Genomic DNA, 13,421 nt, shown 5'->3' on the forward strand with positions numbered 1-13,421 from the left:
TTTCTCAGCATTCATTAAAAATTTGAATAAGTATTTGCTATTTAATGAATCCTCATTTAATTTCTGCGTATTTTTTTTAAATAGTTTTTGAGTTATAGAAATTTATCAAAAAAATACCTAAAAAACCTTTTGAATGAACACCGCAAAACACAGTGAATGAACATTGTTTAGATCTTTTTAATCAGCATTAAAAAAAACATTTTTAACAAAGAAAGCGTTTCTAGCTCTTTTTAGTAGATATAGCAAAAGCGTTCATATATTTTTTACCCTTCCATATTGATTTTAAATAGATTAGAATGTAATAAAATTAATGTTATTCACCAATAAGACAGGAACATGTCAGATAAGTAATAAGCCAAATGAAATCAATCTTTAAAACAAGAAACAACGTGCAAATTTTGAAGAAAAAGGGTCTGTTTCAGCAAATAATGCTTAAAATAATAAACATTGTTCGTCGTTACCTTACCTAAATCCAATAAATGATCAATTTTTATAGTCTACTGTATTCTTCATACATGGGCATGAAAAATCTAGTAAATGGACTATAGAAATTTGGTTTGTTCCAATACTGGCTGAATGAATCAGAATCGTTTTCTATGCAGAATAAAAAAAACTGGCCAAGTGCGAGTCGGACTCGCGCACGAAGGGTTTTTTTTTTTTTCTTTATTTCGGAAAAAACAGATATCGGCCAATAAGATTAACAGGCAAAATTATAAAAGTACATATAGCCTACATCCTAAGACAATTCCCACTCGGAGGTCAGACAGTAGTTTTCTTAGGACAGCATTGTGATCGGAACTAAATACACAGACATTAAAACTTACAACAACAACAATACCTCCGTACCATTATCTATAAAAACGGCAAAAAATTCACGTTTGTTGTATGGGAACCCCCTTAAATATTTATTTTATTCTGTTTTTTGTTGTTATAGCGGCAACAGAAATACATCATCTGTAAAAATTTCAACTGTCTAACAACTATAACGGCTCATGAGACAGACGGACAGACAGACAGACGAACAGACTCCGTTGAGTCTTAGTAATAGGGACCCGTTTTACCCTATACGGAATACGGATACGGAACCCTAAAAACGGTTTGATTACTGTGACACAGTATATGGGCCACGCCTCCTGGCGAGTACCCAGAGGTTAATACACAGAGATATCCCTCCACGCTCGCATGTGACCGCCTACTTGAATAAAAACCACATTATGAAAATGTCTACGCGTCAAAAGGTCCATTTAGCGTCGCTTATGTTTGGAATTGTGCACTACCAGATGCCTTCGTACCTTTACAATAAGCTAACCTGGGCTCATAACGCCAGATCCTCAGAGGTCAGATCATCCAGGTATCTGCAACTTGTTTGCCCTCCTCACCATTCAGCGGCCTTTCGTGGCAGTTTTCGGCACGCTGCCACGAAGTGTTGGAATGACCTGCCTCCACCAATCCGTTCGCTGAAGTCGTTAAGCTGCTTCAAATCAAAATGTCGTTCACACTTATTACAAGCACAGGTTGAAGCGTCAGTGCAATATGAGTGACACACGTGCACGTGCATGTTTTTGTTTGATGGCTGAAATGATCACCTAGTATTGTCCATATCTGTTTTGTGGCTAGCTTTAAGTTTGTAGGTTACAGTTTTAATTTAATAAAAAAAAAAATGAAAATTTTTGTAAGTTTTCATTCTATGTTTTTTATATTTACTTAATTCATAGTGCATTTTATATTTCATTATTGTTTTTTTATTTTTTCTCTTTTGTTGTTTAGTATGTATAGATTTTTTGTGGTAGTTACTTACTTTTTTGTCTGTGTCTGTGTTTTTTGGTTGTGTCGTTGGCGTATGTGTCGCCACCAACCCATAGTTTTAAGTCAGGTCCCCACTGAAAACCAGCGCCGCGGATTACCGCGGCATTATGCTGAGTGGGGTCCTATTTTAGCGTCCAATGTTTTTTGTCTGTATGTTTCCTTTTTTTCATATATGTAATCTGTTGTGGCGTTAAATAAATGTATTTTCTTTCTTTCTTTCTTTCTTTCAAAAAAACAAGCTTAGTACCCATGAAATAAAACTATGAAATCGGATTATATCGCGTATATTGAATTTATAATACATCCCGAGTATCCCGACGTTTCGACGACGTAAAAACGGGACCCTATTACTAAGACTCCGCTGTCTGTTTGTCCGTCTGCCACCAGGCTGTATCTCATGAACTGTGATAGCTAGACAGTTGAATTAAGATTATGTATTTCTGTTGCCCCTATAACAACAAATACTAAAAACAGAATAAAATTAATATTTAAGTGGGGCTCCCATACAACAAACGTGATTTTTTTGCGAAATTAATTTAATTTAAAATAATTGAAATATTAAAATCTGTGTGATTTAGGTACTTACTGTTGAGCATAGCTTCGCTCGGCGCGGGGACCACAGGCCGCTCATCGACCGGCGATTGTCTTTTCTTACTCTTCTTCTCATCTTCTTGCTGCAAAACAATACTCCCGATATCATTACAAGCCATTAAACTATATTTAAAAATACCGAAAAATGAAGCGCCACTGTTATTTAGAAACAATGAAATAAGTATAAGTAATATCCGGACGATACTGAGCTCTTTATCAAATTTAGTAAGTGCTCTTATCAATTTTATCAGACGAGTGATCAACATAATGCTACGTTTGAGGGGATTCTTATTATTGTTTTTGTTATTCAATGTAGCAAAACATCAGCACCTTCTAACTATGAATATAATATTTTCAGGGTGCCTAGCCAACGTATTATGCCAATCGTTTATGCTCCGTAGCGAACGAAACGCAACTGTCACTGTCGCACTAATGAAGAGTGATAGAGAGACACAAAGCGATTCTTGGATAGGCACCCTGTGCTCGGTTATCGGGACTTTTATTTCCTGAATAGCGTGACGTGTGTTCGCGTTTGCGTTATGTCTATTTTTAGGGTTCCGTACCCAAAGGGTAAAAACGGGACCCTATTACTAAGACCTGACCTTCACTGTCCGTCTGTCCGTCCGTCCGTCCGTCTGTCTGTCTGTCTGTCACCAGGCTGTATCTCATGAACCGTGATAGCTAGACAGTTGAAATTATCGCAGATGTATTTCTGTTGCCGCTATAACAACAAATACTAAAAATATAATAAAATAAATATTTAAGTGGGGCTCCATACAACAAACGTGATTTTTTTGCCGTTTTTTGCGTAATGTTACGGAACCCTTCGTGCGCGAGTCCGACTCGCACTTGTTTGAACAGCGCGCCAAGCGGGACGTTTCGGAAACTCAAATCCCTCACGTCACGCTATCGAATGAAATGCACAGTTGCACACGAGGGGTACTGGTATCTACTATTGATGTTACATTATACGCTATTTCTTACCTACAAATGACGGAATAAATCAATTAACATTTCTATTACCTACCCTACCTATTCTACATAAATATTATAATAGAGAATAAAAAGTTTTCTGCATTTAAAACGAGTGTTAGCAATTATCCGCAAATAATTACAAAAAGAGATTTCATGGCATTCATGTAATATTAAAAAACCGGACAAGTGCGAGTCGGAGTCGCCCACCGAGGGTTCCGTACTTTTTAATATTTGTTGTTATAGCGGCAACAAAAATATATCATCCGTGAAAATTTCAACTGTCTAGCTATCACGGTTCATGATATACAGCCTGGTGACAGACAGACGGACAGTCGAGTCTTAGTAATCTTTGGGTACGGAACCCTAAAAGGTAGTTTCAAACTGTCTAAGAAGCCACGGAACCGGCCAGGGACGCGTCGCAATATACATGCGCTTCAAACTGCTAGCCAGAAATACCACTGTAAGTTTCCGACCTCATCTTTCAGGCAAGTTTCAATACCTTTACATAATATGATTGCGGTGCCTGGATTGGTTTTTATTAGACAGTTCTTTAAAAATTGTCAAATATGTTGAATCAAACTCGAAAAACGTTTCTGACAAAACTTTTACTGTTTAACAGTACCTAGAGCAGAATACCTATTCATTTAAATATAGATTGGGCTATCTAAATGAGGGCGGCAACAATTTAATTAGACTTGTCCGAGTACCAAAAACAAAGCCTCTATTTCACCACGGTGACAGTTGCGCCAATCGTCGACATCACTGTTTCTTATGTCACAGGCCTCCATAGGCTACGGTAAAGTGGTTACGGTGGTGGTTAGTGGTTGATGTCGACGATTGGCGCACCTGTCACCGTGGTGAAATAGGGGCCAGGTGTGCTTTGTTTCGGACCGGCGGTGTGCTTGTTTACAAAAAAATAAAAACTATTAGGTATATCGCCAATAAATAAATACTTATTTTGCGAAGCTAATGACAATTGCCACAAGAAACACGACAATTGTCACGCAATTCCGACACAGAACTCATTTTCTGTCAAGAATTACGGAAAATTATTTAAATCTTGTGACAATTGTCATTATCATCGTCATAAACTTACCTGTTTTTTGCAGATATAATAAAGTTTTTTTTAAATAATACAATGATGGTGGCAAACAGGAATACGGCCCGCCCGATAATAAGCGGTAACCGTAGCCCACGGAGGCCTGTGACCTTAGCAACAATGATCTCGACAATAGGGAATATTACGCGAAACTCTGCGTAGGGGGCGCCAGGGCGCCACTACCGCAATCTGAAGGTCTATCGTGAAACAAGAAAATTTATTTATCTAACACCTCTGTCACTCTTGCATATTCAAGCTATAAAGAGGCAGATAGCGAATTTTCGGATTCGCGTTTCCCGGTAGATCCTTAAGCAAACCGCCTTGATGCATCAATGTCATATTTTATTAGCTCTGAAAACTTGTCAAAAACCTGTTAAAGGTACAGTATGTATAAGTTACTCTATGGTTCACTAAAAAGGCTACTCCTGCACTCTGGTGGCAGAACATTGCAGTAATATCCCCTATTGTCGCACCTGTCACCGTGGTGAAAGGGCCCGATTTAAAGAAATTGCGAAAATTTTTAATCGTATTTTAGACATCCAACTCTAGACATAATAGGTACTCAGTGCTTTTCGTGTAATTTATGGCTCCCACACTTTAACGCCCGCGCCGCGGTCGCCGCTGTCCGCGCATACGAGTATATCATTGACATTGCACAATCTTATCTAACGAGATGATCCTACTTCAATATTTTACGTGATCTCCCACAAAGTCACTCGCTTGACCCACTCAATATCGTTTAATCTGAGCAAGTGCTGAGCACCGGATTGTCCGGATTTTTTCTTTGTATGAAAGTATAGTACTACTCACGACTGGTACTTTCACGAGTTTTTAAACTGTAAATAGCAAACAAAATAACTCTCATTGAGTGCAATTAAATAATATCAATTCACATATTTTAACACATTTTAGATGCCAGTTACTTATAGTTTTAAGTGTAGCTGTAGTGTGTTACAGTGTTTATGTATGTTAAAAAGGAAGCCTAGCCAACACTAACAATTATAGACCCATAACAATATTATCAGTCATAGATAAAGTAATAGAAAAATACATAGGCAGTAAGCTTAACGATTTTTTGTCAAATAACGATATTATTCATGATAGGCAGTTCGGTTTTCAAAAAGGTAAAAGCACTACTCAATTGCTTGCACAATTCACTGATGAAGTAAACCAGCACTTAAATGACAGGAAGCAGGTGGTAGTAGTCATGATAGATTTTAGCAAAGCATTTGACACTCTGAATCACGAGATATTGTACAAAAAGCTGCAGCGAAGTGGTATACAGGGGCCCACACTGAACTGGTTCAAGCAGTACCACCAGCACAGATTTAACACTGTTAGCATTGCCGGAGAGCAAAGTGACCTCCTCCAATCCCACCACGGCACAGCGCAGGGATCAATTTTGGGGCCGACGGAGTACCTAATCTATGTTAATGATATGATTAATATATTCCAAACAGCCTCGGTATACCAGTTCGCTGATGACACATGTTTATTAATTGCTAATACACAGACAGAGAGTGGCGGAGTGTCAGATGCAGAGCGAGTTCAACATACTATGTAAATGGGCTCATGATGTGGGCCTGTCTATAAACTATAGCAAAACTAAAGTAATGCACATCTATTCACCATATGTTAAAATTTGTGATACACCCAAAATCGTGGCCCATGACCATGCTTGCATGCACATAGCGAAGTCCTACTGTAGCGGTAAATGTGAGCCGTTGGAGGTTGTCAACAACCATACTTATTTGGGATTGAAAATTGATACCTCGTTTAATTGGGGACCGCACATCGATAATGTATGCAACAGGCTAAGGGCTATCCTCAGCAATCTTTGTATAATTAAACATAAAATGCCATATAACATTCTCCGATTATTGTATATTGCTCTGGCCGATTCCATAATTAACTATGGCATATCCAGCTATGGGCGAACCTATAAAACTTATTTACTAAGAATCCATAAACTTCAGATTAGAATATTAAAAACTATAGTTCCGCTAAAAATAAAACAACAATATAGAAATAATTATGAAAACTTGTTTAATTACTGCAGGGTACTAAGTGTGTATGATAAGGCTAAACTGGCTGTAATCCTGGAATACAAGCATCGTTTGGGAGAGCTGAATAGATATAGTAGACAAAATAATCTTCGCAGTTTACCCAATGAACCTAATTTCATGACTACTAAGAATAATAATGTATATGGTAATAGGACTTGGTCCTCATACGTGCCAAAAACTCTAAACAGCTTTCCCAGAGATGTAATTGAAGATATAATTAAGAAACCTAGTAATATTAAGGCTATTGTTAAAAAAGCGCTGATAAACATAAATGTATAAATGTGTAAAATATTTACTTAAAATTTAATAATGTAAGCAGGGGTTGCATCCCCATATCCCTTAGCCCATATAATCTTAAAAATATAAGATTGGAGCTAGGAATGTTGTAATTCTTGTTCTTTATAAAAATAAACAGTTAAAATTTTAATTTTTTTTTTATCTTCTATCTGCACTGAAAATTATTAATAGTAATTAAATTTAAATTATGGAATGTCGCTTTGTTGTTCACAAAAACATAATAAATGAATCTCGATTTATAAATATCAGGTAATGCAACATATCGTACCGTATTTTTAAACATGCAGGTAAGTATTAGGTGTTACATCACTGACACCACGACTGACACGAATACCTATCGATGCCAGACAAATTATGACATAAACATGTGGTGGGCATTGATTATGATTTATAACTTGGACTTTGTTTGACAGCACTTAACCCCGACAAGGATTTGGCTCAAAGACGATACTTCCTGCACTTCATTTGGTTAATGCATGAGAATGACTAGCACAAAGCTGGTGCCACAGGGCCTACCGCCAAACCCCCGCCCGCATGCAAGAGCAATAGAGCGGCAGAAAACGATTTTCAAATGTTTTTCGACGATCTTAGATGTTGGTGGTAGGCCCTCAGTTCCCGCGCGGCCCGCGCCTACTTATATCTACAGTTAGGAATAGATTATAACGAGCCCTCCGAGCCAAGGCTTCGGGAAACGGAAGTAAGCCTGCTCTGGCAAAGATTCCAGTACATTCCGATGCAAAGGTATCGTTCCATATGTTCTGCCTTGACTTTTATTTTTAAACTGTGGTTGAGTATTTGCAAGGATAGATATAACTCCGTAATAGATGGATACAGTCTAAGAAAAAACGTGCCTCGAAAATCAAGAAAATTTGATTCTCGATCAGATGGCACCACTACCTTTGCCCTACTCTCGTATAGGTGGCGTTGACGGTTTCGTTTGTTATTTAACAATTTTAACGCATATCAGTGAAAGAACATGGGTCAAAATCATATAAAAATAATAAGGGAAATAAAAAAAAATCATTTATCCATATATAAATACATTTTTTGATATTTTAGTTTTAATCGTGTGTCGATAGATGGCAGTGAATTTACTGTGGCACAAAATTTACTATGACAGTACCGCTCTATCCTATTATATCCTCTTCGGTATTTGTAATTTGTAATAGAGCTTTTAGGTACGTGTTAGCAAATCATTAACCTAAATACGTAGCAGAAAAACGATATTGGCAAATAAGGCTTGTTGGGTGATGGTTTGTCACTGAATGTCTGTGTTTATTTTGACGTTGGTAATCGCCGCAATATACAATTCTTCGGACAATTACTTTTATCGCCCGGAGTGTTGCCAAAGAAATTATGTTAATTTATCTCTGACTGGCTGCGGCGTCACGAACTAAAGTGATGCGACTATTTTAGTCAAATCGGTTTGATGCTCAATACATCCTCAATTATGGACACGAGGGACCTTGATTAAACGTAGGAAGCTTAGGTAGTATGCGCGAGTGAAGTTAGCATAGAAATAACTGGTGTCGCGCTTGGCACGGCATCAAATCGCGATATAGCCAGTAAACACCCGTCGCCCCCTCCGCTATGACTCGCTTTAAGAAAAAATATGACATAGTGCAGGTCTCAGATGCCACGCCATCGGCACAGGCGTCTTTCTCGGTAAATAAACTGTGAGCACAAAGCACGCCCGCCATCAAAGATGGCCCTAAATCATGCAGTTAATTGTTAGATAAACACTCCTGTCGCTAGCACTTCAAGGGAAAGCTAAAATTACACAAACTATTTTAGGAGCCGCAATTTTGTACATATTTTAGGTTGTTGATATTTATAAATCGAGATTCATTTATCACTACCTCGAATGCACTTTTAGATTGAAAGTCGTGGAAAATTCATTACTCTTAAAGATTTTTTAATGTGACAAAAATAGTTCCCTGATGCTAATAACCATTATCACATTCAAACTCTTCTTAGCATGAACCAAGGATAGCTAATACAGCCACAAACCACTTACGCTATGATTTGTGGTAGTGATTTGTAATAAATAGTTGGCAAGCGGCTAATAGGTATAGATAATTTGGGCGTGTATGAGTCGCTTCTCTAATAATGATTATATTCAGCTTCTATATATTTAGGCTGTTATTATAAAAATATCTTAATTACGGACAACCAACCTGAAACAATTCAGGTGAAATATGTTTTGGAAGTAAAAGTTGACGTTACTTTACAACTTACATATACTAAAATATGTAAATATTTATGTTTATATCGTGAAATGTTTACAAACATAGAAATCATAGAGTACCGTATGCGAAGGTCATATCGCTTTTTATAATAAATTTTATTAAAATATGGCTCAGAATAGAAAATAAACTTCGTGAATACTGAATAATGATGATAATAAAGGTGATAATGTAAAAATAAATTAAATTTTTTGCATTGTACTTTTTTATTATTTGTTATGAAATAACGTAAGTAGGTAGGTACCATCGCCCACACTGTTCACTGTCCATCGGTAAAGGCATGGCTGTCCACCGATGGACAGTAAAGATCGTTGCTGTTTGTACATAGATTACACTTGATTTTTGAATTTTGATTATCTCATGTAATAAGGATCATTGGTCACAAAACTTTCACGGTCTTCGTAATTTTTAACAATTAGAACAAAGTAGGTTTGCAATGTCCTTTGTCGTCATAATCATCGTATATATGGTCGCTTTCGTTGTCACAGTCACGAATTTCAATCCAAAATTGGGAGGTTTGATAGCCTGGAGGCCGATTATGACGCAACAATTTGTTAAGGGTTTGATTATGATACGACTTTGACAAGAATCGCAGTGAATCGCACCAATCAGCGTCAGCAATCGTCAACGTCTTACAATAACAAGATCAAAAACTTAACAAGTAGCTAAATCAGAATCTGGCTCATGGAAGTCATGGATGTTTTGAAATATTTCACAGAGTCATCACAACGTACGGAGGCGGGCATAATATTACATAGTTAACGAACACAAGAAGGCCAGGGATTCAAAGTATTCCAAACGTCCTCTGCCCCGGAGGGCAGAGGAATGACACGCTTCTCATATGCCATGCCTTTTATACGAGTACGCCAAACGCAAAAAAATGATTACAACTTCGTAAACACAAGAGTATTTTATACCTCTGTTACAAGATTCTAAAAGACACGCAATACACGCATAATGTTTATTTTAAATTGTGTACTACTTGTACAATAGCAAAAAACTGAAATTATTGTTCATGTGAATGAGGAGTATGAGTTCAGGACTTCATAAGACAATAGAATGCCATTTACCTTTTATATCACAGAGGAGAATTCTTTAAAAAAAATCATGCACCTGCCAGAGATTAAGTGAAAATACAAATTAAAAATTAAGGAGAGGCATAATTACCTTTCTTCTACTTCTTGACGTAGTCGCCATGCCCTGTAACAAACAATACATTTTACTTCACGTTTACGTGACGTCAGAAATGGATAGCTCTGTAAGCTTATGCATCACATATAATGTCATTGTTGAAAGCGAGGGACAGTAAGTGTTAAATCATGTAAAAAAATGTCACGTGACTTTTCGTATCATTTGTTACCCGATACACTTTTTCTTTTAGTTTGACGTTGGTCGATGTACGACTGTCATCTTAACAATTGTCCTACAACACACTAATACCTGAACTAACATTATTGGCTTTATAGCCAACGTGAGAAACGCCGTGGAAAATACTTCCACAGCTCACATGAAAACAACTAACGCCGTCATGTGGGATTTTTTATTATTTTAACTAACAAGTTCTAAATATAAATACTCATAATTTAGCTTCCGAATAAAAGTCACCGCTCGGCTAGGAGCAGAAATGTTCAAAATAATTATACTGCGCATAAACGTACCTATACCCAGTATACAGTGTGGACAAAAATTTATAGGCCCTGGGGGAAAGTGTCTTAAAACCTTAAGTTAGGTAATTTTACTTAAATTAAAAAAAAAGATAAAAAAATCATTTATTTCAGGTCTTACAAACCCATATTTTAACACATTACAAAAATTACAAAAAAAAAATAGAAAAAAAAATGAAAAAAATATATATAAAATAACATTAATAAAAATTCAAAATTAAAATTATACAATATTAACCCTATCATTATTAACCCTATCACTTTGTTTAGCCAGTGATGATTTGTACCCAGTGTTTAGTCATGGGGCAGTAAAAGAAACATTCTTTTATTCTTAAAAAAATAAAAATAAAATACATTCACCGATTTTTTTTTTTGCTTGTATCGCCTGAGAATCGAACCAACTACAAAAAAAAAAACCTTTGCTATTTTATTGCACTAGTCGATACAGTTCATGTTAATGTTAAAATTTCTCCAAGAAACATTAGGTCTTACACTCGTCTGTCGTAGGTACAAAAGATCCATAAATCGCATATTTAGTATTTTTTTCAAGTTTTTGTCAGTTTGGTTCCCGGACGAGGGAAGCGAATTAAATAAAATATTTAATGCAGTTTTGTCCAAAAAGAATGTCCCCTTTAAGTAAAATGAGCTAACTTAAGGTTTTGAGGTGTGAGGTACATTCCCTCCAGGGCCCATGATTTTTTTCCACACTGTATTGGCTGTATACAATATATTAGTTATCGAATTTAAACTATCGTGAGACATATTAACTTAACTAACTTAGCGGTTATACTCACGTGTTTTTAGTCACTCGCGCGACATGTTTCGGAGAGCCTAGGTCTCCATTTTAAAGCACCAACAGTGCCTGAGTGAGTAGCGGTCATGACGGATGGGCGTCACGTACTGCGGCGCGCCGCGTCGCGCGTGCAGCGCGTGATGATATAACCGGTTGAGGGAGGTCGTGCGCCGTTGTTGTAGGCGGGCGCGATGGCGGGTTTGGGTCACCCAACACTTTCGAAACATGTCGCGCGAGTGACTAAAAACACGTGAGTGTAACCGCTAAGTTAGTTAAGTATATTAGTTATGTTTAAGGCATGCCATTCATGTATGTATCACTAATATCTTATACACATATTTAATAGGTTTACTTAGTAATGTGCATTTATTTTCTCGAGGATCATTTATTGGGTTAGGTTATTAGTAGGTATATTCGAAACGAGTGGCGAGAAATTAAAACAAGACCGAAGGGAGTTTTAAATTGCGAATTGCGAATGCGAGTGCGAAAAGGTAATGCGCACGAGTTGCGAATTACCTTTTCGCACGTGTATTGTACAACGTTTTACAGTACATATGGTTCTTTAAATTTTCCACATGCGCACGTATAGTGCTAGTTACCGCACTTGGGTGGTCAATTAGCACCATATGTACTGTAAAACTAATTTCTCTCACACTTATGCCATTTTGAATTTTGTATTTTATAAATTACGGAAAACTTGCAATATGTTTATAGTAGATTGTTAACCAAGGGATGAAATGATGCCTTTCACCCGAGTTAAACACTCTACTTTTTTATATCGAATACAAGGAAAGTAAAATGCATGTGTCTTTTTAAAACATGACTAGCTATATTTTTTATAGTATTTCTTGAGGGTACGTTTTAGGTAAAAGTATCGTTATTTATCCCCATTTATTGAATGGGGAAATACATATCAGAATAGAAATTGAATAACAAAGCCATTTAAACCCAAATTTCAATTGCTTCCAATTGCAAATAAATAAAAAATCTTACTTGGAACGTAAAATGCTCTAGTGCAGAAACGTATCATTTTCTGCACACCTTTTAGAACAACAATGACCCTCTTTCAGAGCATGAGAAATGAAAGCAAATGAATTTTAAACATGGGGGCCACTTATGGGGGTAAATGAAAAAATAAAAAAAATCTAGTTTTTCAAACTATATCGTAACGTCTTACATATCAAATGAAAGAGCACATTTTGTGAATCTTAAGTATGTATTTTGTTTTAGTTTATAATAAATAGTTTAAAAGATATTTAAGAAAATAGCCAAAAAAAATATCCCCCCCCCCCACACTTATCTCCGAAACTAATGGGTCTAAAAATTTTGAAAAAATGCAGAAAATAGTTCTTTACCTATATAATAGATGACAGGAAAACCTATTAGACACGTTTCACATAAAATACATTGTTAAAAATTGTGTAATGTACGGAACCCTTGGAATGCGAGTCCGACTCGCACTTGGCCGGTTTTTTATTTATTATTAACGTGTTACCTAATTATGCTTAATATTTATTCGTCAATGTTCGTTAAGCATATTTCCAACAGTGAGAACACATCGAAGTAGATATGTACTATACTTAGTCGGCTCGAGTATAAATAGTTTAATATTTAATTGTACCCTGAAGTAAACAAACAATGCTTTCACTTATTAAGAGTCCCCGGCAAGCTCGGCCGAATTTCACCTTCCCATTCAAACGGAGTTTCGTTCTCATTTTGAAACTACGTGTTGGTCTGTAATGAAACTTTGCACATACAATGATATGAGGTATATCTAGGTCTATAATTAGTTCATTTGGCTCTAGTAGCAAAAACAAGTTTTCTATGAAAAACTTAAATTCGCTGTATTTTTTTAACTATGGTGTCTGGACCTACATAAACTAA

The 13,421-nt window shown here is 36.5% G+C and overlaps 1 protein-coding gene across 5 annotated transcripts in view; it reads right to left on the reverse strand.

Annotated features, from left to right (window-relative positions):
• LOC134746093 (calcium-binding protein E63-1) overlaps positions 1-13,421 on the reverse strand; it is a 39,167-nt gene that overhangs the window by 19,951 nt on the left and 5,795 nt on the right. For 4 of the 5 annotated variants that reach the window (XM_063680338.1, XM_063680341.1, XM_063680342.1 and 1 more), the window contains exons 2-3: positions 10,248-10,280; positions 2,393-2,480 (exon numbers count right to left, since the gene is read on the reverse strand). In XM_063680338.1, the coding sequence (XP_063536408.1) occupies positions 2,393-2,480; positions 10,248-10,280 (121 nt within the window). The remainder of the gene's footprint in view (positions 1-2,392; positions 2,481-10,247; positions 10,281-13,421) is intronic. The other variant, XM_063680340.1, reaches the window with a different exon arrangement.

Source organism: Cydia strobilella, chromosome 12 (genome assembly GCF_947568885.1).
Source record: "Cydia strobilella chromosome 12, ilCydStro3.1, whole genome shotgun sequence".
NCBI classification, from domain to species: Eukaryota; Metazoa; Arthropoda; class Insecta; order Lepidoptera; family Tortricidae; genus Cydia; species Cydia strobilella.